The sequence below is a fragment of the Cryptotermes secundus genome, unplaced genomic scaffold (genome assembly GCF_002891405.2).
Source record: "Cryptotermes secundus unplaced genomic scaffold, Csec_1.0 scaffold693, whole genome shotgun sequence".
NCBI classification, from domain to species: domain Eukaryota; kingdom Metazoa; phylum Arthropoda; class Insecta; order Blattodea; family Kalotermitidae; genus Cryptotermes; species Cryptotermes secundus.
The window spans coordinates 1,107,943-1,128,462 of NW_019722434.1; the positions used below are offsets into that span (position 1 = coordinate 1,107,943).

Below are 20,520 nucleotides of genomic sequence, written 5' to 3' on the forward strand. Positions count from 1 at the left end.
ACTAGAATGAAAGCTGAAGTAATTCTGTGGGCTGTGCCTACCAGGGACTGGTTCAGTCCAACATTTGGTGTCTAGTGACTTGCCCAGACCAAGCTTAGTTTTGTGTTACATAATTCACTTGTACAGATGTTCTCCTTTTCAATGCTCATTGCTCCATGTCTTGGACACAGGCAAGGTAAAGTTGACCCTGTGCTCAACTAGTTAAGCATGACAGCATGAAGACGTATGGGGGTAGTGGATGTATAGCTCCACATTTTCTTGAACTCAGTACTAGTTGAAAGCGAGTGGTCAGCTTCACATTCAATGCTGCTTTACCCCCGGGGAAAGAGCTCCCGGTACCAGTACGATAGGAGGCTGTGTGGGCCCCAGAGTTGGTCTGGACAATGTGGAGAAGAGAAAATTCTTGATCCTACTGGGTCTTGAACTCCAGCGCCTCTGTCATCAAGCCAGTAAGCGATCACTATATTGACTACGCTATGTTAGCTCTCTTAGACACGGAGTTGTTTTAATTTATGTGAAACTCTCTGGGCTTAGCAGTAAGGGGACTGATGCCCAGAATTTGTTCTGAATGCCAACTAGCCTAAATTATATGTCCCATTATGTTGATGGCACATGTCAATTATTTTTTCTGTCATTATGGCGAGAGAGAGTGGTAATCTGAGTACGTTATAATAATGTCAGTGGTGCTGCTTAAATTTTGTTTCTAGGTTACAACTACTGGAGACTTTGCAACAGCAGACAGGTCCTCATAGACTTGTATTCAGGAGGCAGCCATTTCAGAACTCTCTGCAGTTATTCTATGCAAATAGCTGGGGTAGTACATTGAAAGAGGCTGTGACTACATCACCAATTCATGATTTTCCTCTCACCTTACAGTTTGCTGTCCGGAAGTGGGGAGTTTTAAAGCTGCCGGTACTACAGGGCTGGCAGCTGTACTTTAGTATGTGGGCAACAGTTTGTTGTCCAGAAGTGGGGAGTTTTAAATCTGCCGGTACTACAGGGCTGGCAGCTGTACTTTAGTACATGGGCAACAGTTTGTTGTCCGGAAGTGGGGAGTTTTAAATCTGCCGGTACTACAGGGCTGGCAGCTGTACTTTAGTACGTGGGCAACAGTTTGTTGTCCGGAAGTGGGGAGTTCTAAATCTGCCGGTACTACAGGGCTGGCAGCTGTACTTTAGTACATGGGCAACAGTCTGTTGTCCAGAAGTGGGGAGTTTAAATCTGCCGGTACTACAGGGCTGGCAGCTGTACTTTAGTACATGGGCAACAGTTTGTTGTCCAGAAGTGGGGAGTTTAAATCTGCCGGTACTACAGGGCTGGCAGCTGTACTTTAGTACGTGGGCAACAGTTTGTTGTCCAGAAGTGGGGAGTTTTAAAGCTGCTGGTCCTGCAGGGCTGGTCACCGTACTGTAACTTGGAGGTAACGGTATTAGTATTGCTGCATATTCACTGTTACGGTAGTCCAGTAAAGGTTAAAATCCAGTCTCTCAGAAGCAGATTTACTATGTGTGAATGTCCCTTTCTTCTCTCAATTTATTTAGTGATGCTGCATCAGATTTAGTAGTTAGTTCAAATCTTGATGTCAGATGGCAAGTACTATAATGATACAGGGTGGTTCTGTTCTGCTGTCCAAGGTTTTTTCTTGCGAGGCCTGAGGAGCAGTGAGTAGAACCAGCCCGTTCAGGCATCTTACTGGACATTAACCAACAGTTAAGGTTTTTTCTAATGACACTGTTGGTACCTAGACAATGATGTATCAAATGCTAGGATGACAGAGGACTGGAAAAGGGTTTGGAAGGAAGTGGTTATGGTCTAATCAAGGCACAATCCTGGGATTTGCCTGGAGGGAATTGAGGAAGCTGCAAGAAATCTCAGTCCAGGATAGCCAGTGTTTCTGCTAAGGTCTGAACCTGCCTGCTCAGTTTCAAATGAAGCCTGGTTCAGCACAGCCCGTTCAAGCAGTCACTTGGTTCTTTGACATCTGTAGATCTGTATACCCATCTGCCACTGTAGCAACTTCCTTGCCAGCCCCTAGAGACTGCTTTGTACTCAAGATTAGAAGGAATCGCATATTGTGGGTATAGCTTGAAACCATATAATTGAATCTCAAGGTCCCATGGTCTCGGAGACAAATCTAAAGAATGAAGATCTGTGACATGTCAGATCTGTCAGTGCTGTATAACTATGCATATATATACTTTCAGTGGTGATGACTGGTAATTGGTGATACTTGAGAGTGGTAGCCACTACCGGAAGTAGGTACCGGTAGGGTAATATCATGAAGATGGATGATATGACATGTTTGTCATTACATACAATATATATGAATCATTATCTTCTGGGTTTTGACACCGTGTAGTCTGGTATGTAGATACCAGTGTTTTGGGGGAACATGCTGCCTACACATTGAAATGAGGATGACTCAACCAGTGAGAACAAGAGTGTGGGTATGAAGACTGAGGGGAGGGGTCGAGGAGTAGTGAGTCAGACATGTTAGCAGAGTGCAGCCTGCTTACTCTGTCAGCATAGAAATGGATTGGCAGCCCTGGTTATTCAGCATGGTCACTTTGCTGGTATAGACACTTGCAGTGTGTGTGTATACATAAGTTTCGACCTTCTCATAGTGGTGACTCTATTTTGATTGTCTTTGATTGTGACATCATGTAGGTTCATACCCTGAAGATGTACATTCTGTGTTCCTCTGCAGCTTTGCTACTAGACTACACAGTGTCATAACCCAGAAAACCACAGGCTTTACATGCAGATGTTCAAAAGTGATTGGTGTTCGCTGTTTGTTAAGTGGAGCATCCCTCCATCTCAGTGTAAATACTGTGTTTTGTAAATATGCAGAATAAAAGTAAAGCTGCTTGTTGTCATGTGGTGATTTCATCATTTTACCTGTTTCATTATATGTCTGTTTTGTTGGTAACCATGTTTAAAATGGCTGCTTGTTTCTTTTTATGTGTTTTTGAACAAAGCTTTCAATAGCTAGACTGTGCAGAATGAAATGGATTATTGATGAGTTGGAAAGGATTTGGAAGGAAGCTAGCATGGCCTAATTTTTGTCCTATCCCAGAATATGCTGGAGGGACTGAAGAAAACCATGATGAACCTTAGGATGTCATGTCTCGGCTGAGACGTGAACCAGTCACCTCCGGAATATGAATCTAGAGCATTACCACTATCCCAGCACACTAGGTTTAAAGTTGGCCTTGTGCTTAATTGAGCCCCATACCATGAAGGTGTATGGGAGAGTGGAGGTATAGCTCCAGTCTTTGTTGACACTTGCCACTAAATGGAAATGAGTGGTTAGATGCTTGCCCAAGGTGGTAGCCACTTTCATGTTCATTAAATGAGTGTGATTGCATTTACAGTCTTTTCTGTCACTTTGAAATTTGTGGCCTGATAATGGGTTACTGTGTCAGTTATTGCTGTCAGATGCAACAGTAAGTGGGACCCAAATTAGCTCAGTTGGTTTAGTAACCAGGCTACATGCTGTACAATGAACTAATGGGGGTTCAGTTCTCAATATGGGTGGGTGGGGGTGAAGCAGCCAGAGCATGAAGCTGACCACTCAACTCCAGCTAGTGTCAAGGTTAACAATGTGTGGAACTATGAATCCTCTTCCCATACATCTTCATGGCATGGGGCTTAATTAAGCACATGAGGAATTTTACATTTTAACTTTCATTCAACAGTAATAGTGAATTTTGCACTGTCAGTGTTGCCATGTTGTTTTTGTTATTAACAAAATTGCTGTTTACATCCCTCTAAATGCACCTGAAACAATTATCTCTTTACAATATTTGCACACTTTCAAGAAGCATAGCTTATTTACCATATGATTGCAGTTAGGTTCACAGCTCTCAGTAGGTGGCAGCGTATGAATATGAATGTAGATTTTAAATTTAATGTTTTTTGAGTGTTGAAAGATTTCACTGTGACCAGAGTTTAGGATTATGTTTTGGAACTGTGTGATAGTAGCAGCAGGTTTGCCAAAACCAGATCACTATCCTGGATAAATTTCATTGATGACCATAATCAGAAAGGAAATGTCAGTTATGCATTTAGCACTTCTGCAGGTTGGGTTCAAAAGCTTGTCCTAGGGACGCTCTGTCTAAGCTGAGTTTTCTTACAATTTTTCTCAGTACCCTATAAAAGGTGATAATATTGCTGCTTAAAATAAGCCATGACAACATTCATGTGTTTACCAGCTTATCAGATTACTTTTTACTTGATGCTGCATGACCAAAGAAGTTGATAATGTATTGTTATATAGGTCACGATGCCCACTGACTGTTGAGGTGCCAGCACAATGTACAGTGGAGTTATAATTCCTCTTCCTCATCAGCATCTCTGTCCTCCCGTGGTGTTTCTTCCTCAGTCGCAGGCTGCACGTGTTCATCATCATCTGCATTCTCGTTGTTGTTGCTGTTGTTGAACTTTGTGGACAGCTTTGCTATTGATGCTGCGGCCTTGAAGAGGGTGTGTGCTTTCAGCTTTTCTGTTTTCTTCTTCCACTGCAAGAGCATCGTTAGAAGTTCAAATTGAAGTGCCCACACAAGTGACCCATCCTGACTCACACAGCTAACTCTACATGTTATTTAAAATATAGCTCCATTCAGAAAAACTAAAGTGTGGTGACTAGTAATGTGCAATTAACATAGACTATAGAAAATAATAACATCCTTCTAAAAAAGTCCAGAATCACTTACATTATATTTATTTTTCTGTGAATCTGCCTGAAAATAATGTTCCTGACACACAAATAACAACAAGCACAGCCAGACCTCTTCTTAGGGGCAGGGCAACCACAAAATATGCTCTCAAATTTATGTTTACGCCAACTACGAATATTTTTACCAGTCGTATTTGAGTATTCAGGATATGAGAATATTTTTAAAATGCTTTCAGTTTCTGGGATTAATATTTGGCTCATATCCTCCATTCATTAAATTGTGATTTTCTTCCAGAAATTGGAGGGGGGGGGGTGCTTGGNGCAAATATCTGCTGGCATATTTTTAATTTTATTACGAATCCCCAGAACTGTTGCATTTACTGATATTTCCAAAGAGCCCACCTCAAGTTCTTTGATGCAACTGTCTCATACATCGCTGTCAGTAGAGAATATTTATGGAGGAGAAACAGCTTCTAAAAGAAGAGAAAGAATAAGAACAAGGAGAAGTAGGGGAACAAGAAGTAACGATCAAGTTGTTGTACACCTAGTTTAAAGGGCAATGCCACAAACACAGCAATTGCAAGGACTCATAAGGAAATGGAAGGAAGAAATAGCTAACAGATGCTTTGACAATGCGGCACAATTCAAATTATGGCAATGACAGAAACAAATCAAAATTTCATACAGGAGGAGATTAAGAAGAGAGTGAATTTGGGTAATGCTTGCTACCATTCAGTCCAGAACCTTTTGTCCCCTCATCTGCTGTCTAGAAACATAAAAATTAGAATATACAAAACTATAATTTTGCCTGTGGTTCTGTATGGTTGTCAAACCTGGTCTCTGACATTAAGGGAGGAACATAGACTGAGGGTATTTGAGAACAGGGTGTTGAGGAGAGTATTTGGACCGAAGAGAGATGAAGTGACGGAAGGTTGGAGAAAACTGCATAATGAGGAGCTTCATAACTTGTACTCCTTGCCAAGTATAATTACAATGATGAAGTCAAGGAGGATGAGATGGGCTTGGCGTGTAGCACGAATGGTGGCAAAGCTGGATAGATATGACCAGTGGAGTGCTTTTGTGAACATGGTAATGAACCTTCAGGTTCCATAAAATGCTGGGAAGTTTAACTCTAATGTTGTCACACTGCTTACTATGAACTGAAGGCACATAAATACCTCCTCATCCCGAGAGGGCAGACCTGCCAAATACTCCTTCATCTCTGGTTTAGCTGGGTCTGCAAGGGCAAGCACAGACACGCAGCCATCCACTGTTCCCAACACGATGTTCTTACCATCTTCTGTGCTCTCAACTGCACTCAGTTCTGCCTGCATTCGGAAGTTGGCGATCATTTTTGCATCTGAAGTCCTGCAGTTGGAACACACAACTTTGTTAGGCTCACAGTGGTTTCACATCTTCCATATACTGGGTACATTCTGCTTCTGACACATCACAAACCACTGGCCTACATTTTGTAGAGTTGTTTTAATTCTGGGAATGAAAGTAGAAGAGCTGTGTGTTTTCTCTGAATGTTTGTCCAGCCTATGGCAGAACCTCTTAAAAGCTGAAGGTCATGACAAATATAGTGATTGACCCCCAACTTTAAAATGGTGGGGGGTATGCATGACTTGCTCAACTGTAAATCTCTTAGTCAGGGTGCAAGCTCTTGGTAGGGTCACTGAAGCTACTGCTTTGAAGTTCCAGGGAGGTTTATGCACCCTGATGACCTGCACATCTGAGTTAGTGAGTCTATAAGCTGCTGCTCAAATGACTCTTGAAGTAGTGGGGAGATTAAAGGGTAGCACCTGATACTTGAGGTTGGGTATAACAACCACACCTTGGAAACCTAATGATGGATACTGGAGAGATAATTTAGGGAAGTGACTGAAGAAAGTTTGCAAGGACAGTGCATTATATTGTGATGCTTGGAGTGTGCTCAGTTTGTTCAGGACAGGAGGGTGGTGTATGTACCAGTGACTGAACAAGGGGCTTTAAGAATCAGAACTAACCAAGAACTGAGGGAATTACATAGAACCAATTTTCTTGTATCTGGTACTAAACGGAGAGGCTTGGAAAGGTTGGGGGCTAGTGAGTAGAGTGGGTCAAACAACTAAGGCAGAAGAACATATTTTAAAGTAAGGCAGAAGGCTGCAAAAAGTCTGAAGACAAGAATTTATGGATGGCTGGAAGATGTAGAGAATTATTTACAGGAGCTGAAACTGACTAGGTGGAAAGGAAAATGTAGGAATAAATGGGCACATGTTGTAAAGGAGGCCAGTGTTCTTACAGGAGCATAGAGCCAAGGAGTAAGTAAGTAAGAAAGCTAGGTGTAATAAAAACGGCAGGCAGATTCAGTCTCCAACATGATTTTGGACTGCAGTCCCAACATTCACTTGATTTCTAATGGTGTGTGCCATGTCATCATATTATTATGGTAGGAAGTGAATAAATGAAATCACAAAATTGGTGTCCTCTGTTCCATTGACCAATGTATTACTGTCTTTGTCTGGTTAATTTACTGGCATGTTGAATGATAGGATGATAAATATTCAAGAAGTTCTGAGCAGAACTAATCGCTTACTTTCCTTTCAGTACGTACTGAGTATTTAGGAGTCAGGAAAGTTCAGCCAGTATAGTGATGGGCTACAGGCTGGATGGCCAGGGTTCAAATCCTGGCAAGGGCAAGGTTTCCCATTTGTCCACAGCATCCAGACCAGCTCGGGGACCCACCCAGCCTCCTATCCAATGGGTACCAGAGGTTTGCATGGGGTAAAGTGGCTGTGCCGTGAAGCTGACCACTCACCTCAGTCTAGTGCTGAGGTCAAGAATGGCTGAGCTATATTTCCACTCCCCATACATCTTCATGGTGTGGTGCTTAATTAATTAAGCACAGGGACAACTTGACCTTTACTTTACCTTACATACTGAGTATTTGTTGAGACACAAACTGCATAGAAAACATCATGTCCAACAGTTCTATTGTCACATGTATATTCATTGCCACAGGAACATGTTTAGCAAGTGATTTCCTAGCAATGGCTGTCTCTTTTGGATCCGCCATTCTAGCTCTCAGGAGTTAGGGGGCACACAGAGAAGCAAATGGTCTCATAAGCCTCGTTTTATTTTTTTTAAATAAGGTAAGTAGGCATAATGAATTGACAGGGATGTGGAAGGAAACAATATTGGTCTAATTTTGAAGAGCTATCCCAGGATTTTCTTGCAAGGATTGAAGAAAACCAGGGCAACTGGCCTCTGGGTTGAGGTCTGAACCTAGGCAAAATTGCTATGAACTCTCATTATGAGTTTGTCATTCACTGGTGCATACCTGAAGACCCTAAGTGTCTTCTTGCCGCTATGATAGTACAGGACGTACTCATCTGTCTGGTTGAACATGCAGATCACTGTGAAGACTCCTTCTGCCACCTTCGGGATGAAAGTCTTCACTGAGTGTCCACGCTTCAGTTCCAGGAGCTCCAATCCTCCCCTACAGAGCCACAAGAAGAAACATTCTGTTCCAGTTAATATGAACTTTGTACAGTGCACCCACTTGTGTTACAGGCATCCAGATTATGGAATTTTGTCCTGATAGACATTATAAAACGTTACTATAAAATTAATGATACAGCCCGTATATTGACTCATATGGAAATTTGGGTGAACATTAAATTTCTTTAAAAGCAAAATACAAAGAAACAGTAAACTGAACCAGCAATATTTCTGTAAAAATGATTAATCAAAGAAATTCAGATCATATGTGCACAAATTGATGATATAAGGAAAATATGTAGCTGCCCATTGGCTGTCTCTTATGCATGCATCAGTGACACACAGGGAACGCTGGTAATGTGCTTGCTATTCCAATTTTATTTTATATTGTGCAGTGCATTTCCTATATTTAAATAAAAAGTGAATTTCATTACAACTGTGGAGTGAAGTAATTTCTGGAGGAACACATCTCCACTTATAACATGAAGATCAGTGGTAAGATTAATTAGAATTAATGGTATGGAATTTCACGAAATGGACATATTTTTAATAAAAGATCCCTTCTGTAAGATTGGGGTTATGTTAGTTGAGTAATAACATATCATTTCAGTTTATACTTCTATGGCCCTGGGGTTCACTCAACCTCTAACAGAAATGAGTACCAGGAATTAATTAAATAATTTTCCTGGGGAGTAAAGCACGGCCAGCGGGTAAGGCTGACAACCTTACCGCCATCTTTGAGCCAATTGTCTAGATAATGTGGGACCCTCAACGTCTCACAACCCCATGGGTCTTCACGGCCTGTTACAGGGATAGCTTTACTTTCACTTTTATCTGTGATATGAGATGAAGATATGAACTTGACTGAACGTGCAGTATGCATTGCAGAAAACAAATGCATAGAAAACTTTCATTGTAATGCCACAAGGCGAGACCAGGTTGTAGATGGGGCGGTGTTATTTAAAATGGAAGATTAGAAAGATATGTTGTAAATATGTACATGATTTCGGGTTTTTGTAATGGTGAAGATTAATTCTGTGGTCTTCTAGATTATGTGTATGACCTCGTGTAGTCTAGTACATGGTTATTCATATTTAAGAGGAACACAAAGTCTCCATCTTCGTGATTGACAGTGGAAACATTGGTGCACACGTGGAAGACTATGCGATGAAACATCTCAGAAGACCACACAATCTGTACATTCATCTCCATAAAAAACCTCGAAACTTAGTCACCTGACTTGATCTAAACGTAACTGGTGCTTTTTGTCCTGACCTTGAAGGGGCATACAGGCCATAGCGGCCATCCTTTGTGCAGCCCCCACTCCACTTGGGGACGGTTCTCACGATGTTTTTCTTGCGGATATCCAGGATGGTGCCCTTGTCAGAGTCGATGGCTGCCACCAGATGGGCCTTGTGTCGCATGGCGATCAGCATGCTGATGTCCTGAGGACGAACTGACACACTGTCACTCCTGCTGCCATACTACTTGCTACTACTAGTGCCAACTGATGATTTCCAGGAGAGGAGGGTATTTGAGGATGCTGCCAGAATCCAGATTACATGGTGTGAGATGATGGGGTGACTGATCGATTGGAAACGATTTGAAGGAAGTTGTTGTTGCCTAACCTGCATTTGGCTGGAGGGATTGAGTGAAACCATGATAACATCCTCATCTTAAGTTTGTATTTCTTTTTAGAGTCGTTATTTAAGATGCAGCCAGTATCAAAAGTAAACTGCGTTGATGATAGAATGATGAATGTGGAACAGTTGGTGGAATGAGAATTGGCAGGGGAAACTGAAGTACTTCGAGGAAACCTGCTCCAATTCCACTTCGTCCATCATAAATCACATATGGCCTGACCTCCGATGGAACTCAGGCCACAACGTTGAGAAGCCAGTGACTGACCACCTGAGCTATGGCATTAGGCTTCCTGAGATGTTTTCCGTGGTTTCCACAGAAGTGAAATAGGAGGGGTGTTGAGACGATGGAGGAGCATGGAGGCTTATATTCATCAAACCGTAAAGAAAGCAAACAGCGTACCTTAGTAGCTGACTGCTTCAGGGGAATCTTGTTCACAAGAGAGCCATTCCGGGCATTAAACACAAAGATGGCGTCACGACTGCCCTTATCAGCACCAATCAGTACGATGTTCATCCCATCACATGTCACCACAGCCGGTTTGAATGGTGTGCCTGGCACACACCGCACAGGATACTCTGTTGAGTAGGCGCGCACACCATCTGCATCACATATGACGCAAGAAGACGCGCTGTTAGCCTAGCGAGCACGACTGTTAGGTTTGGGGTTCTCACAGGGGCAGCTGTGAGGAGAACTTGTGGGATTTAACGCCATGTAGTCCGTTAGAAGTTCACTGATAGGTGGATGAACTTTCTTCCTCCGTCTTCAGGGTGTAAGAGTAAGCCCAGTAGCTCTGCTCACTGCTTGCTTGACTTCTTCGTCCCTGAAGACCGAAGGAGTACTTTCCTCCGAAACGTGGGTCAACTTGTACTAGACTGCACGCCGTTAAATCCCAGGAGATGTAATCTTCAGCGACAAGTAAAGCTATCCCTGTAACAGGCCGTGAAGGCTCATAAGGTTGTGAGACGTCGAGGCTCCTACATTTTATAGACAACCGGCTCACAGATGACGGTAAGGTTGTCAACCCTACACGCCGGTCGCCCTTTACCCCACAGAAAGATTCATGATACTCATTTCTGTTAGAGGCTGTGTCGACCCCAGGGCCATAGTGCGGCTGGAAGGATAAGGTCAATTGAAAAAGATCCAATGACCTCACGCACCTGACTGCATGTCAGTAACAGATCTTACTTCCGCATTGCCGCAGCGTAGTTGGTTGAGGCACAGTGCTACAAGCAGGAAGGTCGCGGTTTCGATTGCCGATGAGTCATTGGATATTTTTCAAAAGACCTAATCCTTCCAGCCGCACTATGGTCCTGGGGTCGACTCAGCCTCTTGACGGAAATGAGTACCAGGAATTTTCCTGAGGGGTAAAGGGCGGTTCGCGCGTAAGGCTGACAACACCGCCATCTGTGAGCCGACTGTCTAGAAGATGTAGGGTCCTCGATGTTCCACAACTCAATGGGCCTTCACGGCCTGCTACAGGGATTGCTCTACCTTTTATTAAAGGCTACTATGAGTAACTTAACCTATATTTTGGCCTTTCCTCAACATCAGATGCAGTGGTTGTACTGCCCTGACTCGATGAATGTGATAAAGCGATTGCAGTGGCTTGCCTGGGATAGTGCGAGTGACGATAGTGGCGTTGATTCGAGTGACGTCAGCTCCGCTCTCAGCAGGTCTGGAAATGGCCAGGAACCGCTGCCCACCGTCCAGCAACGTGATCTGCCTCACGCCCGGCTGCTCCTCCTTGAACAGAACCTGCTCCGTCACGCGGTTCCAGATCAGAATGTTGCCGGACTCCGCGGACACGATGTACCTGTCGGCGCGACACAGATGGATGTGGCTTGCACGCTCCGACCGTCCTTATCTACAGACCTGTTTCTGGCTGCGTTACATGTTTAGCGAGTTTCGCGCAGACAAGCATGTAAGGCCTCGTATGAATTGTCTGTTATTGCCGTCCGATTTTAACTAAAATTAGAATTTGCCTGTACTTTTCAGTCAAATTGATAAATACAGAACTTCACGAAAGTCCGTTTGTTGGTTCTTGAGTTATTACATGTGGACAGACAGACAGACACGGGGAATATGAATATAATTTGGAGATTACTCGTTGCGATCGCTCCAGATATTCAGATAAATTATTAATTTCAAAACCTTCGAGAAACATAACTCTTGGGGAAACTAACTGTAAATGAGATGATATTATTAAAATTGAGCTTCTTGGAATGTCAAATGGACCAAGATGACACAAGATAGGGCCCAGTAATGTTCTGCGCTAAATATAATGCACGTTTGGTTCTGTAAGAAGTGAATAAGGGCCTTGAAAGTAATACTAACTTGCTATCCGCAGTGATGGCTGCATGCGTCACTATGGCGCCCAGTGGGCTGTCCGCCAGCCGCGCAGCGAGGCGCCCAATCTGCATGTCCCAGACGCCCACGCATCCCCTGGTCACCGTGATGGCCAGCTCAGCAGACTGGCACAGGCTGATGGAGTCGATCTGTACCTCGTGTCTGTCAATCACATGCACCTGCTCGAAAATATTGTTGATGTTCCACACCTTCACTGTGCGGTCGATGGACGAGGTGATCACCTGCACAAAAGTATGCCAACGAGTGCAAAGAAGGGATCCTGACTGTCCTTGTTGCCAGTGTGGTGCAGAGCTACTCACAGAGTTCCAGTTCCCAATGACAAGTGGCTCCAGCGCGATGATCCTACCGAAGTGCGCATCCAGCACCTTCATCAGCTTCCCGGAGGCCATTCTCCACACATACAGATTCTTCCTGCAGAAGTGAAATGCGAAAAGCGTTATAAAGGAAGCAGGAATATTACAACTGCAACACAGGGAATTCCAGCCTCAAATTACAGCTGAGGTACTTTTCTTGTCATGGCATCATGACCTACATATAAATAGACCAAACCGGCCAGTGTTTGTCAGAATGTTTCCTTGTTATGTCGTTTCTACAAAAACTCTTCGGTTAGTTACGATGGCGCCAGAAGATGGCAGCGAGAGGGGTTATTCTGTCGAACTTTGCTCAAAAAGAGGGCAAACATCAAGATCGTTATCGTCTTGCTTTTCCTCTGAAGCTGTCTTCCCAGAACTTTCGAAGTTCATAGCGTGCATTTTCAGTGAAACCGCGATTTCGAAGTGTCCCTCGAGGGCTGTAACATGCAAGAGTGGACCAGTGGAAGGTACATCTGTGAAAACCGTGACACCAGACGCTAACTGCCACATTTTCCCGTTGAATCTGCAATAGACCTAACAGTACTTTCTCCTGTTACAAGACTTCGGTATTCAGACTAATATTTCTCGGTTTTATCTTCTACCCTGAAGATGGATGCAGCACGTTCCTCCGAAATGCCGGTCAGTAACGATCTGTTAGAATACAAGGCGTAGCATCTCGGAAAACAGTAATCTTCATCAACTCGTATATTATTTAACAACATTTATACAGCTGAAATTTTATAAGTTTCTTGGGATGGGGTGCAGTCTCCACACAATCCTCTCATCGAGGATTACCTCCAGGTATTTTACATGATTGACGAAGGGGATATTCCGTTCATTCATTGTAAGATGAGCATCAGGGGGCTTTTAACGATCCTGTTAGTAGCTCAGAATATATTGTAGCGAGTAGACCCGTTGCTGGGCAACGACCGCGAGATAAGCAAACATACGGCAGCCGTTACTGAGTAACGGATTAGCAAACAAATATGACCCCACGGAAACGATTAAACTACAACAATGAGAAGCGGAGTTTTCTGCGCGGTTCGTGTTAAGGGGTCATAAAAGGGAGAAGTTTAGGATTTAGTCAGTCGTGGGATATTGTCAGCTGACAAGGGCGTGAGCACGGGATATGAAGATTCACCATCGGCAGGATCCATTACCAGGCAACGACTAGTGGAGACTGCAACAGACTGAGAACACCAGTGAGTGTGTAACAGTGAACTGTAAAGTGTAGTCACGAGTTGTGTATTATAGTGTGCAATAAATCGAGCCAGTAATCCAAGCCCCGTCTGTAGTCACTCCATCACGTGACAGTATGTTATAGGATGACAAGACGACAGCGAATAATAAATAGACAATAATTTGCAAGGAAGTGGTTGAGGTGCTCTCTCTTTGGATAGAGTGAGGAAGCTTAGCCGAGATTCAGGCTCGGTCCCTCCCTCAGAAGCATGGCCACTTCCGGCTGACCTGACGCCCGCGACCACGTAGTCCCTCGCAGCAGAGACCATGCAGGAGTTGGAGCACAGAGCGCGGGTGGAGATGTTGCGAACGCCGTGAGGGAGGCGAAGCACGACGGCCCTGTTGGGATGGCGGCCCCCATCCGCAAGTTCCCAGACCACGAAGCCGTTGCCGGAGGTGCCCAGGAGCGTGGTCTCGTCGCGGTCCAGCTTCAGCTGCAGCAACACCTCCAGCTCGTCTTTGTCCGCCCGGGGCAGCTCCCTCTGCAAGCACGGCAACGCATGCGTCGTTACGTCATCATTCTGTGTTACATGTAGACCCACTGCAAACAGGCAACAGTACAGCAGCCTTTGCTAGGGAACACGTTTCCCCGGCAACTGGAGAACATGCAATAACGGAAGAGACGTCTTATGTGCGGTCCGTGCGGAGGCTATGTAACGAGGATCAGCTGCTGTTAGAAGTAGTGTAGCTGCTTGAGGCACTGTGCCACAAGCCAGGATGTCGCGGGTTCTATTTCCGATAAGGCCATTGGCCTTTCCGATTGAACGAATCCTTCCAGCCGCCCTATGGCCCTGGGGTCGACTCAGCCTCTAACAGAATTGAGTACCAGGAATCTTCCTGGGGGTAAAGGGTGGCGTAAGGCTGAAAACCTCACCGCCATCTGTGAACCGATTGTCTAGAAAATGTGGGACCATCGAAGTCTCGCAAACCTATGGGCTTCCACGGCCTGTTACAGGAGTAGCTTATATAATATTATATTTAAGCATCCTGTTACACTCACACAATATATGAGACAAACTCCGTCTTAAGTTCAACAATTTCATTGTAGTTCTTTCTTCTTTCCTTCCTCTACACTACATGTTTCGGCCCTAAATGGCCATCATCAGGTGTATATTCTTACGTAGCTGCTACACTGCCCGTAGTTTAAAATTTAAGACACCAGTCTTTCCTATTGTATGTAGGGTAAGGCTGCTATCGATGGGCCGGCTCCTTCGATGGGCCACCTCCATTATTTTGTAGTTATTGACAGTAGGCTCTACATTGTGACTGTTTAGTGTACTACATGAAGCTTGAAAATCGCCATCTTGACTGTGAGTTGATCCACGCACAGACAAGGTTCCTATGCAAGAAGGTAAGCTTTTTGTACTTTTCTTCAAAATTTTCAATGTCAACAAAATATGGATATCAGTGAGACGTTAATAGTGTTTTAGTTGTTACTGATAATATTTAAAACTGTGTTAAATCAGCGCTATTTAGCCATATTAACAATGGAAGTTTACTTTGTTATAACCGAAGTCACGGACGTATTACATACGGTCTGCTAGTTGTCTTCAATGGGCCAGCCTGAGTTGCTATGAATGGGCTGGTGGCCCAACCATGGAAACCATATCGAGGCTAATATTTTTGCAACTTTTTCGAGTTGTACAATAAAATGTCGTATCTGATTGTGTAGAAACCTATCAGGAGTAATTAAATCTATAATTATATAATCTCATTTTCTTTATTATAAAAATAATTGTATTAATCTAAATCTGAGTATCCCTCATTCGTGTGTAAAATGAATATTTTATTGAAATTATCGTAATGATTTTCATTATTTCATGCGTAATTTACGCCTNGTTTCTAATAAACAAAATTCGATGTTATTTCGTAGATTCTCACATTATTTTATGGTTACAAAAGAGTAAACAAAAATCCTACTCCTGATTTTAAAGTAGCATTTAATGATTCCGTGTGAATAATGCGAAGCTATCTTTAATATGTTTCAATATATTTTCTGTGGTCTGTGTTGGTCTCTAATCAGCATTTAATATTTACGAATCATGCTCAAAATAGTTTTAAACATTTTACTGACTTGTATTAAGGCGATACTGTATTAAAAAATAAAATAGCTACCGGCCCATTCATGGAAACTCCCCGGCCCAATGAAGGCGACCGGTTTCCTTCATTGGGCCAATGACACTTATTTTTATTTTCCCAATATTTACTTAACCTTTCATAATTGCAACGTCTACTTCTAGATATGTGTAGTATGAAAAGTAATATTTACATTAACATGTACAAAACTCTAAAATTCCCAAATTTGACGATTTTAAGGAGCGTTTTGTTAAAGTGGCCCATCGATAGCAACCTTCCCCTATGTATAAAATCTTTGTTAACCTATACACGTCAAACTTTTAAAATTTGGAAAAAGAAAAAGAACGGAAAATTTAAAGACATTTTAAATTGAAATTGAAGTTTTAAAAAGTGACAGTTTTGGAAATCAAATTGACGTGTGTAGGTTAACAAAGATTTTATACATATATACAATTGGAAAAACTGGTGTTTTAAATTTTAAACTACGGGTAGTGTAGCAGCTACGTAAGAATATACACCCGATGATGGCCATTTAGGGCCGAAACATGTAGTGCAGAGGAAGGAAAGAAGAAAGAACTAAATTAAATTGTTGCACTTAAGACGGAGTTTGTCTCATATAATGTAGCTTACATATTTACCGACAATGGTGGACACTGCAATGCTGACTGAAACACTGCCAACTACTGGTTCTTCCGACTTGCATGGAAGCGATATGGCGACAAACTGGTCCCTCCAGCAGTTACCTGCAATATCCACTGCGAAGATTCAGGATCGGCACGGTACAGCGACACCCCATAGTGGCCCTCCCCCTTGCAGCAGTAGATACTGGATTTGTCCTGGGTCATCGCCATGGCACTGAAACACAACGGGGCACGAAATTCGAACTGTGCTCAGTCAAAATAACTGTACTCCGCTCCTGCCTGAGGTGGTGGGACATTAGTGCAGAAGTGTTAGAGGCGCGGTCTGCGGAGCAAGCTGTAATTAACGCGGTCGAGGATTTGTTGTGATCAGCTGAAATGTTTAGACATACATTTAGATAATCGTAAAGGAGGATTTAGGCTATTATATAGAACTATGTTATAATAAAATATACATGTTTATATATATGTAGGCCTGTGAATTCGGTTTACAGGAAGTTGCCCTTAATTGTTATCGACAGTGAGAGATATTAGTTATCTTTGTGTGTGCCCGGAAATCCACTGTTCAGTGCTCGGTAATCTTCGCGTGTTAGGATGGATCGAGAAATGCGCAGACATGTGTAAGTCTCCGTGTAATGTCGGTTATTTTTGTCCGATTTCAAGTAAAATTTGAATGAGTCACAAATTTCAGCAAAACTACCCGAATGCGCGTGTCAGTTCCTGCCGGCAGTTACCTGTGGAAGCAGAAAGGCTCTAGGGTTGGGTTCGCCGTGTGCAGAACTAGGCTCGGGTTCTCCAGAGACCCGTTCCAGAAGAGCATCCTGTATCTGTCGAGAGCTGTGAACTCCATGGTCAGCAGGGAGCCCCTGCTGGGGTCCTCAGGGCTCGCGCACGTCTCTTCCAGCTGACCGCGCATGTTGAACCGGCACCTATGATTTGTTCAACAGAGGTGCCTAATGTTAAGGAAAGAAGATAGACTGAGAACAGTTTTCTGAAAAGAATATTGGACCGAAGAGGAAGGAAAAACCAGGAGGTTCAATAAAATCGCGTAATGAGGAGCTTCATGATTTGTTCTCTTGGCCAAATATTATCAGGGTGATTAAATCAAGAAATATGAAATTTGAAGGACGTGTCTCATGGGGGAGGAGGAAACAGAAATGCTTACAAAGTTTTGGTAAAAGAACTCTTAATAAAGGTGACCGTTAGGAAGGTCATATAAAGAGCTCTTGGAAGACCTAATTGCATTCGGGTGCAGTGCAGGTTGCAGCGTCGGCCTTACTAAAGGGAAGGATTTGTGATGTACGCCGTTGAGATGGCCTCAGGTAGCGAGATATATACTTACCAAGTTTCGAGAAGCCTGATACAGCCGTTCGAGCAATATGAAGGATCTTCCACAGAAATTTGAGAAGCTGTAACACAGATATTTCTGAGGGGAGCGATTTATGTAATGTGCGGTTGAGATGGGCTTGGGTGCCAGGATATAGATACCAAGTTTCATAAAGATTGGTTCAGGCATTCTGAAGTTGTTAGTGGTCATACACATTCAGACATACAGGAAACAGACAGCAAGGTGATCTCATAAGCCTACTTTTATTTCTTCAAAATAGGGGAAGTATTCGAATGAACTGGGTCTTAAAGCAATAGGATGGAAGGATGTGGCCTGGATTAATCTGGCTCAGGACTAGGACCAGCGAATTCGGTAATTTCGCAAAATGTTAGGAATTTGTTTACTAGCTGAGCAACCATTAGTTTCTCGGGGATTCTTTCCAAAGCGTAGGTAAACATCCAGAATATATAGAGTCGAACAGTAGGATGATTCATGAATGGCAAATTGGAAAACATTTGAAAAGAAACGGCCATAGCCAAATCCAGATACTATCCTCAGATTTGTCTGGATGGACTGAGGAAAGCCACGAAAATCCTCAGTCAGGATAGCTGATGTCCCAGCCAAGATTCTATTACTTTTCCAGTAAGAGTGACGGTGCTATACCTCCGCTCCCCCATACGTCTTCATGGCGTGGTGCTTGAAGGTAAGGTAAAGTTGTCCCTGAGCTTATTTAGTTAAGCACTATGCCATGAAGACGTATGGGGGAGTGGAGGTATAGCTCCACCTTTCTTGACCCCTGTAATAGATGGAGGTAAGTGGTCAGCTTCACGGCCCGGCCGTGAAGACCCCCGGTACCCATTGGGTAGGAGGCTGTGCCCCAGATCCGGTATGGACGATGTGGAAAAGAGAAAAATCTGATAATGCCGGGCATCGAACCCGGGCTGTCCAGCCCGTGACCCGTCGCTATCCCGACTTATGTACTTGCACGCGACACAACTTTACCTTCACCTTCAGGTAGGGCTGACTGCAAGGGGAGAGTAACCACAGTAAGCTTCTCTGTTTCTGAAGCCGACTTACCAGTGCCCTGGGCCATACACAAACAGGTGAGTGTTGAGCAGGTACACCCCTGTAACCGGCTCCTGCTGGGGCAGAGGGTTGTCCAGGATGTTGTGCTCGCTGGTCAGCGTGTTCAGCAGGACAATCTGCAAGCACACGATGTCACGGTGACCACAGTGAACATCTGTGTGTATCCCGTCTTTGCGGACCATTGGTCAGTCGTGTGGCTGCGTAGTAACAGCTCCATTCGAATCAATGGCTCGCTAAGACACGCCACAGGCGCTAAAGGAAAGGCGCTTGAATAATCAGGATGAGCGGGTCGCTCTCCTTCTGGCACACCCTGTGGAATTAGAAGTTTCTGCGAAGGCAGGCTGATGCAGTAACCACAGTAATAATGTGACATGTAGACTCGTTACTAGGCAACGACCGAGAAACAAGCAACTGTACGACAGCCATTGATAAGTGACGGCTCCGCAAGCAAGCATAGAGCGGAGCGCTGCTGGAGTTCAGCCTTTGTGAGCTGTTGCTGTTAGACTCTGGTAGCTGAGGGCGGGGGCAATTCGGGAACTCAGAGGAAGGGGAACGTGCTGTTGGAAGCCGCTACCAAGCAACGGGGCAATTGAGACGTGACTGTGGACAATAGTGTGTAATAGTGAACTGTAAAGTATTGTGACGCGCTGTATCAAAGAGTCAAGTAAATCAGGCCATCAATCCAGAACCCTGTCTACGGACACATTGCATCACGTGATGATGGTGATAATAATAATAATAATAATAATAATAATAATGTCGGTAGCAGCAACAACCGCAAGAACAACAGTCTAGGAGTGCCATTTTTCGGCAAAGTCCAATGCTGCAATAATGGCTAGTGCATTGCTGTTTATTGGTAATTTTCTGGTTTTGACATGTTAACTTAGGTCGTGAAGAGTCCTGTCGTTGGCTACATAACGTCACATACACCAATGAAAGTCAACCGAAGTTTCGGAAGATATGCCGACCTCATTTTCAGGGTGGAACAGTAAGTGAATCAAAAAACCCATGTGATGTAGGCAACACGCAGAGCAAATGCCGTTCTGAAGCGCAGGCAAACTAAGAGCTCTACCGTCATTCGCTGTTCCTGGGAAACAAGGCGAACCAATGGGAGACAAGAGAGAGCAGCTTACTCTTGGACACATGACCGCGCCATAGCTCAAGCAGTTAGTAGCCGGCTTCCCACCGCGGCGGCCCGGATTCGATCCCGGATGTGGTCAAGTGGGATTTGTGGTGGACAAAATGGCGCTGGTGCAGGTTTTCTCCGAGTACTTCGGTTTCCCCTGCCAATATTCATTCCACCAATTGCTCCACAATCACCCTCACCTATCATCTGGGGCTGGTACAATAGGCCAGAAGTGGCTGCAGTACAAGGGACTTAGTCCCACCCCACTAGCAATAAAAAAGAAATAAATACTCTTGGACACTGAAGACGGAGGTGACTTGTTCCTCGGAAGTGTCGGTTGACTTTTATCGGACTGGACGGCGTCATGTCCCAGAAGACAGAACTCTTCACACACAAACTGTGAGAATCTGAGACCCTGTGTGACTGAGGCTACTTCTGCGTTTGGTTTCCCTGCGCCCGGCATGACGGGAAGAAGCCAAGATGGCGCGTGGCTCGCAGCT

The 20,520-nt window shown here is 44.0% G+C and overlaps 2 protein-coding genes across 4 annotated transcripts in view; one reads left to right on the plus strand and one right to left on the minus strand.

Annotated features, from left to right (window-relative positions):
* Positions 1–8,158, plus strand: part of LOC111861449 (syndetin) — a 33,098-nt gene extending 24,940 nt beyond the window's left edge. The window contains exon 19 of one of the 2 annotated variants that reach the window (XM_033750317.1): positions 8,076–8,158. In XM_033750317.1, the coding sequence (XP_033606208.1) occupies positions 8,076–8,125 (50 nt within the window). In that variant the 3' untranslated portion in view covers positions 8,126–8,158. Of the gene's footprint in view, positions 1–707; positions 2,877–8,075 lie in introns of those variants that run through there. The other variant, XM_023846036.2, reaches the window with a different exon arrangement.
* LOC111861484 (NACHT and WD repeat domain-containing protein 2) overlaps positions 3,672–20,520 on the minus strand; it is a 47,155-nt gene continuing 30,306 nt past the window's right edge. For both annotated transcript variants that reach the window (XM_023846105.2, XM_033750316.1), the window contains 12 exons: positions 18,886–19,010; positions 17,216–17,410; positions 16,587–16,698; positions 13,996–14,249; positions 12,475–12,586; positions 12,143–12,396; positions 11,419–11,621; positions 10,208–10,407; positions 9,440–9,609; positions 8,004–8,162; positions 5,857–6,046; positions 3,672–4,520 (listed from right to left, as the gene is read on the minus strand). In XM_023846105.2, the coding sequence (XP_023701873.1) occupies positions 4,329–4,520; positions 5,857–6,046; positions 8,004–8,162; positions 9,440–9,609; positions 10,208–10,407; positions 11,419–11,621; positions 12,143–12,396; positions 12,475–12,586; positions 13,996–14,249; positions 16,587–16,698; positions 17,216–17,410; positions 18,886–19,010 (2,166 nt within the window). In that variant the 3' untranslated portion in view covers positions 3,672–4,328. The remainder of the gene's footprint in view (positions 4,521–5,856; positions 6,047–8,003; positions 8,163–9,439; positions 9,610–10,207; positions 10,408–11,418; positions 11,622–12,142; positions 12,397–12,474; positions 12,587–13,995; positions 14,250–16,586; positions 16,699–17,215; positions 17,411–18,885; positions 19,011–20,520) is intronic.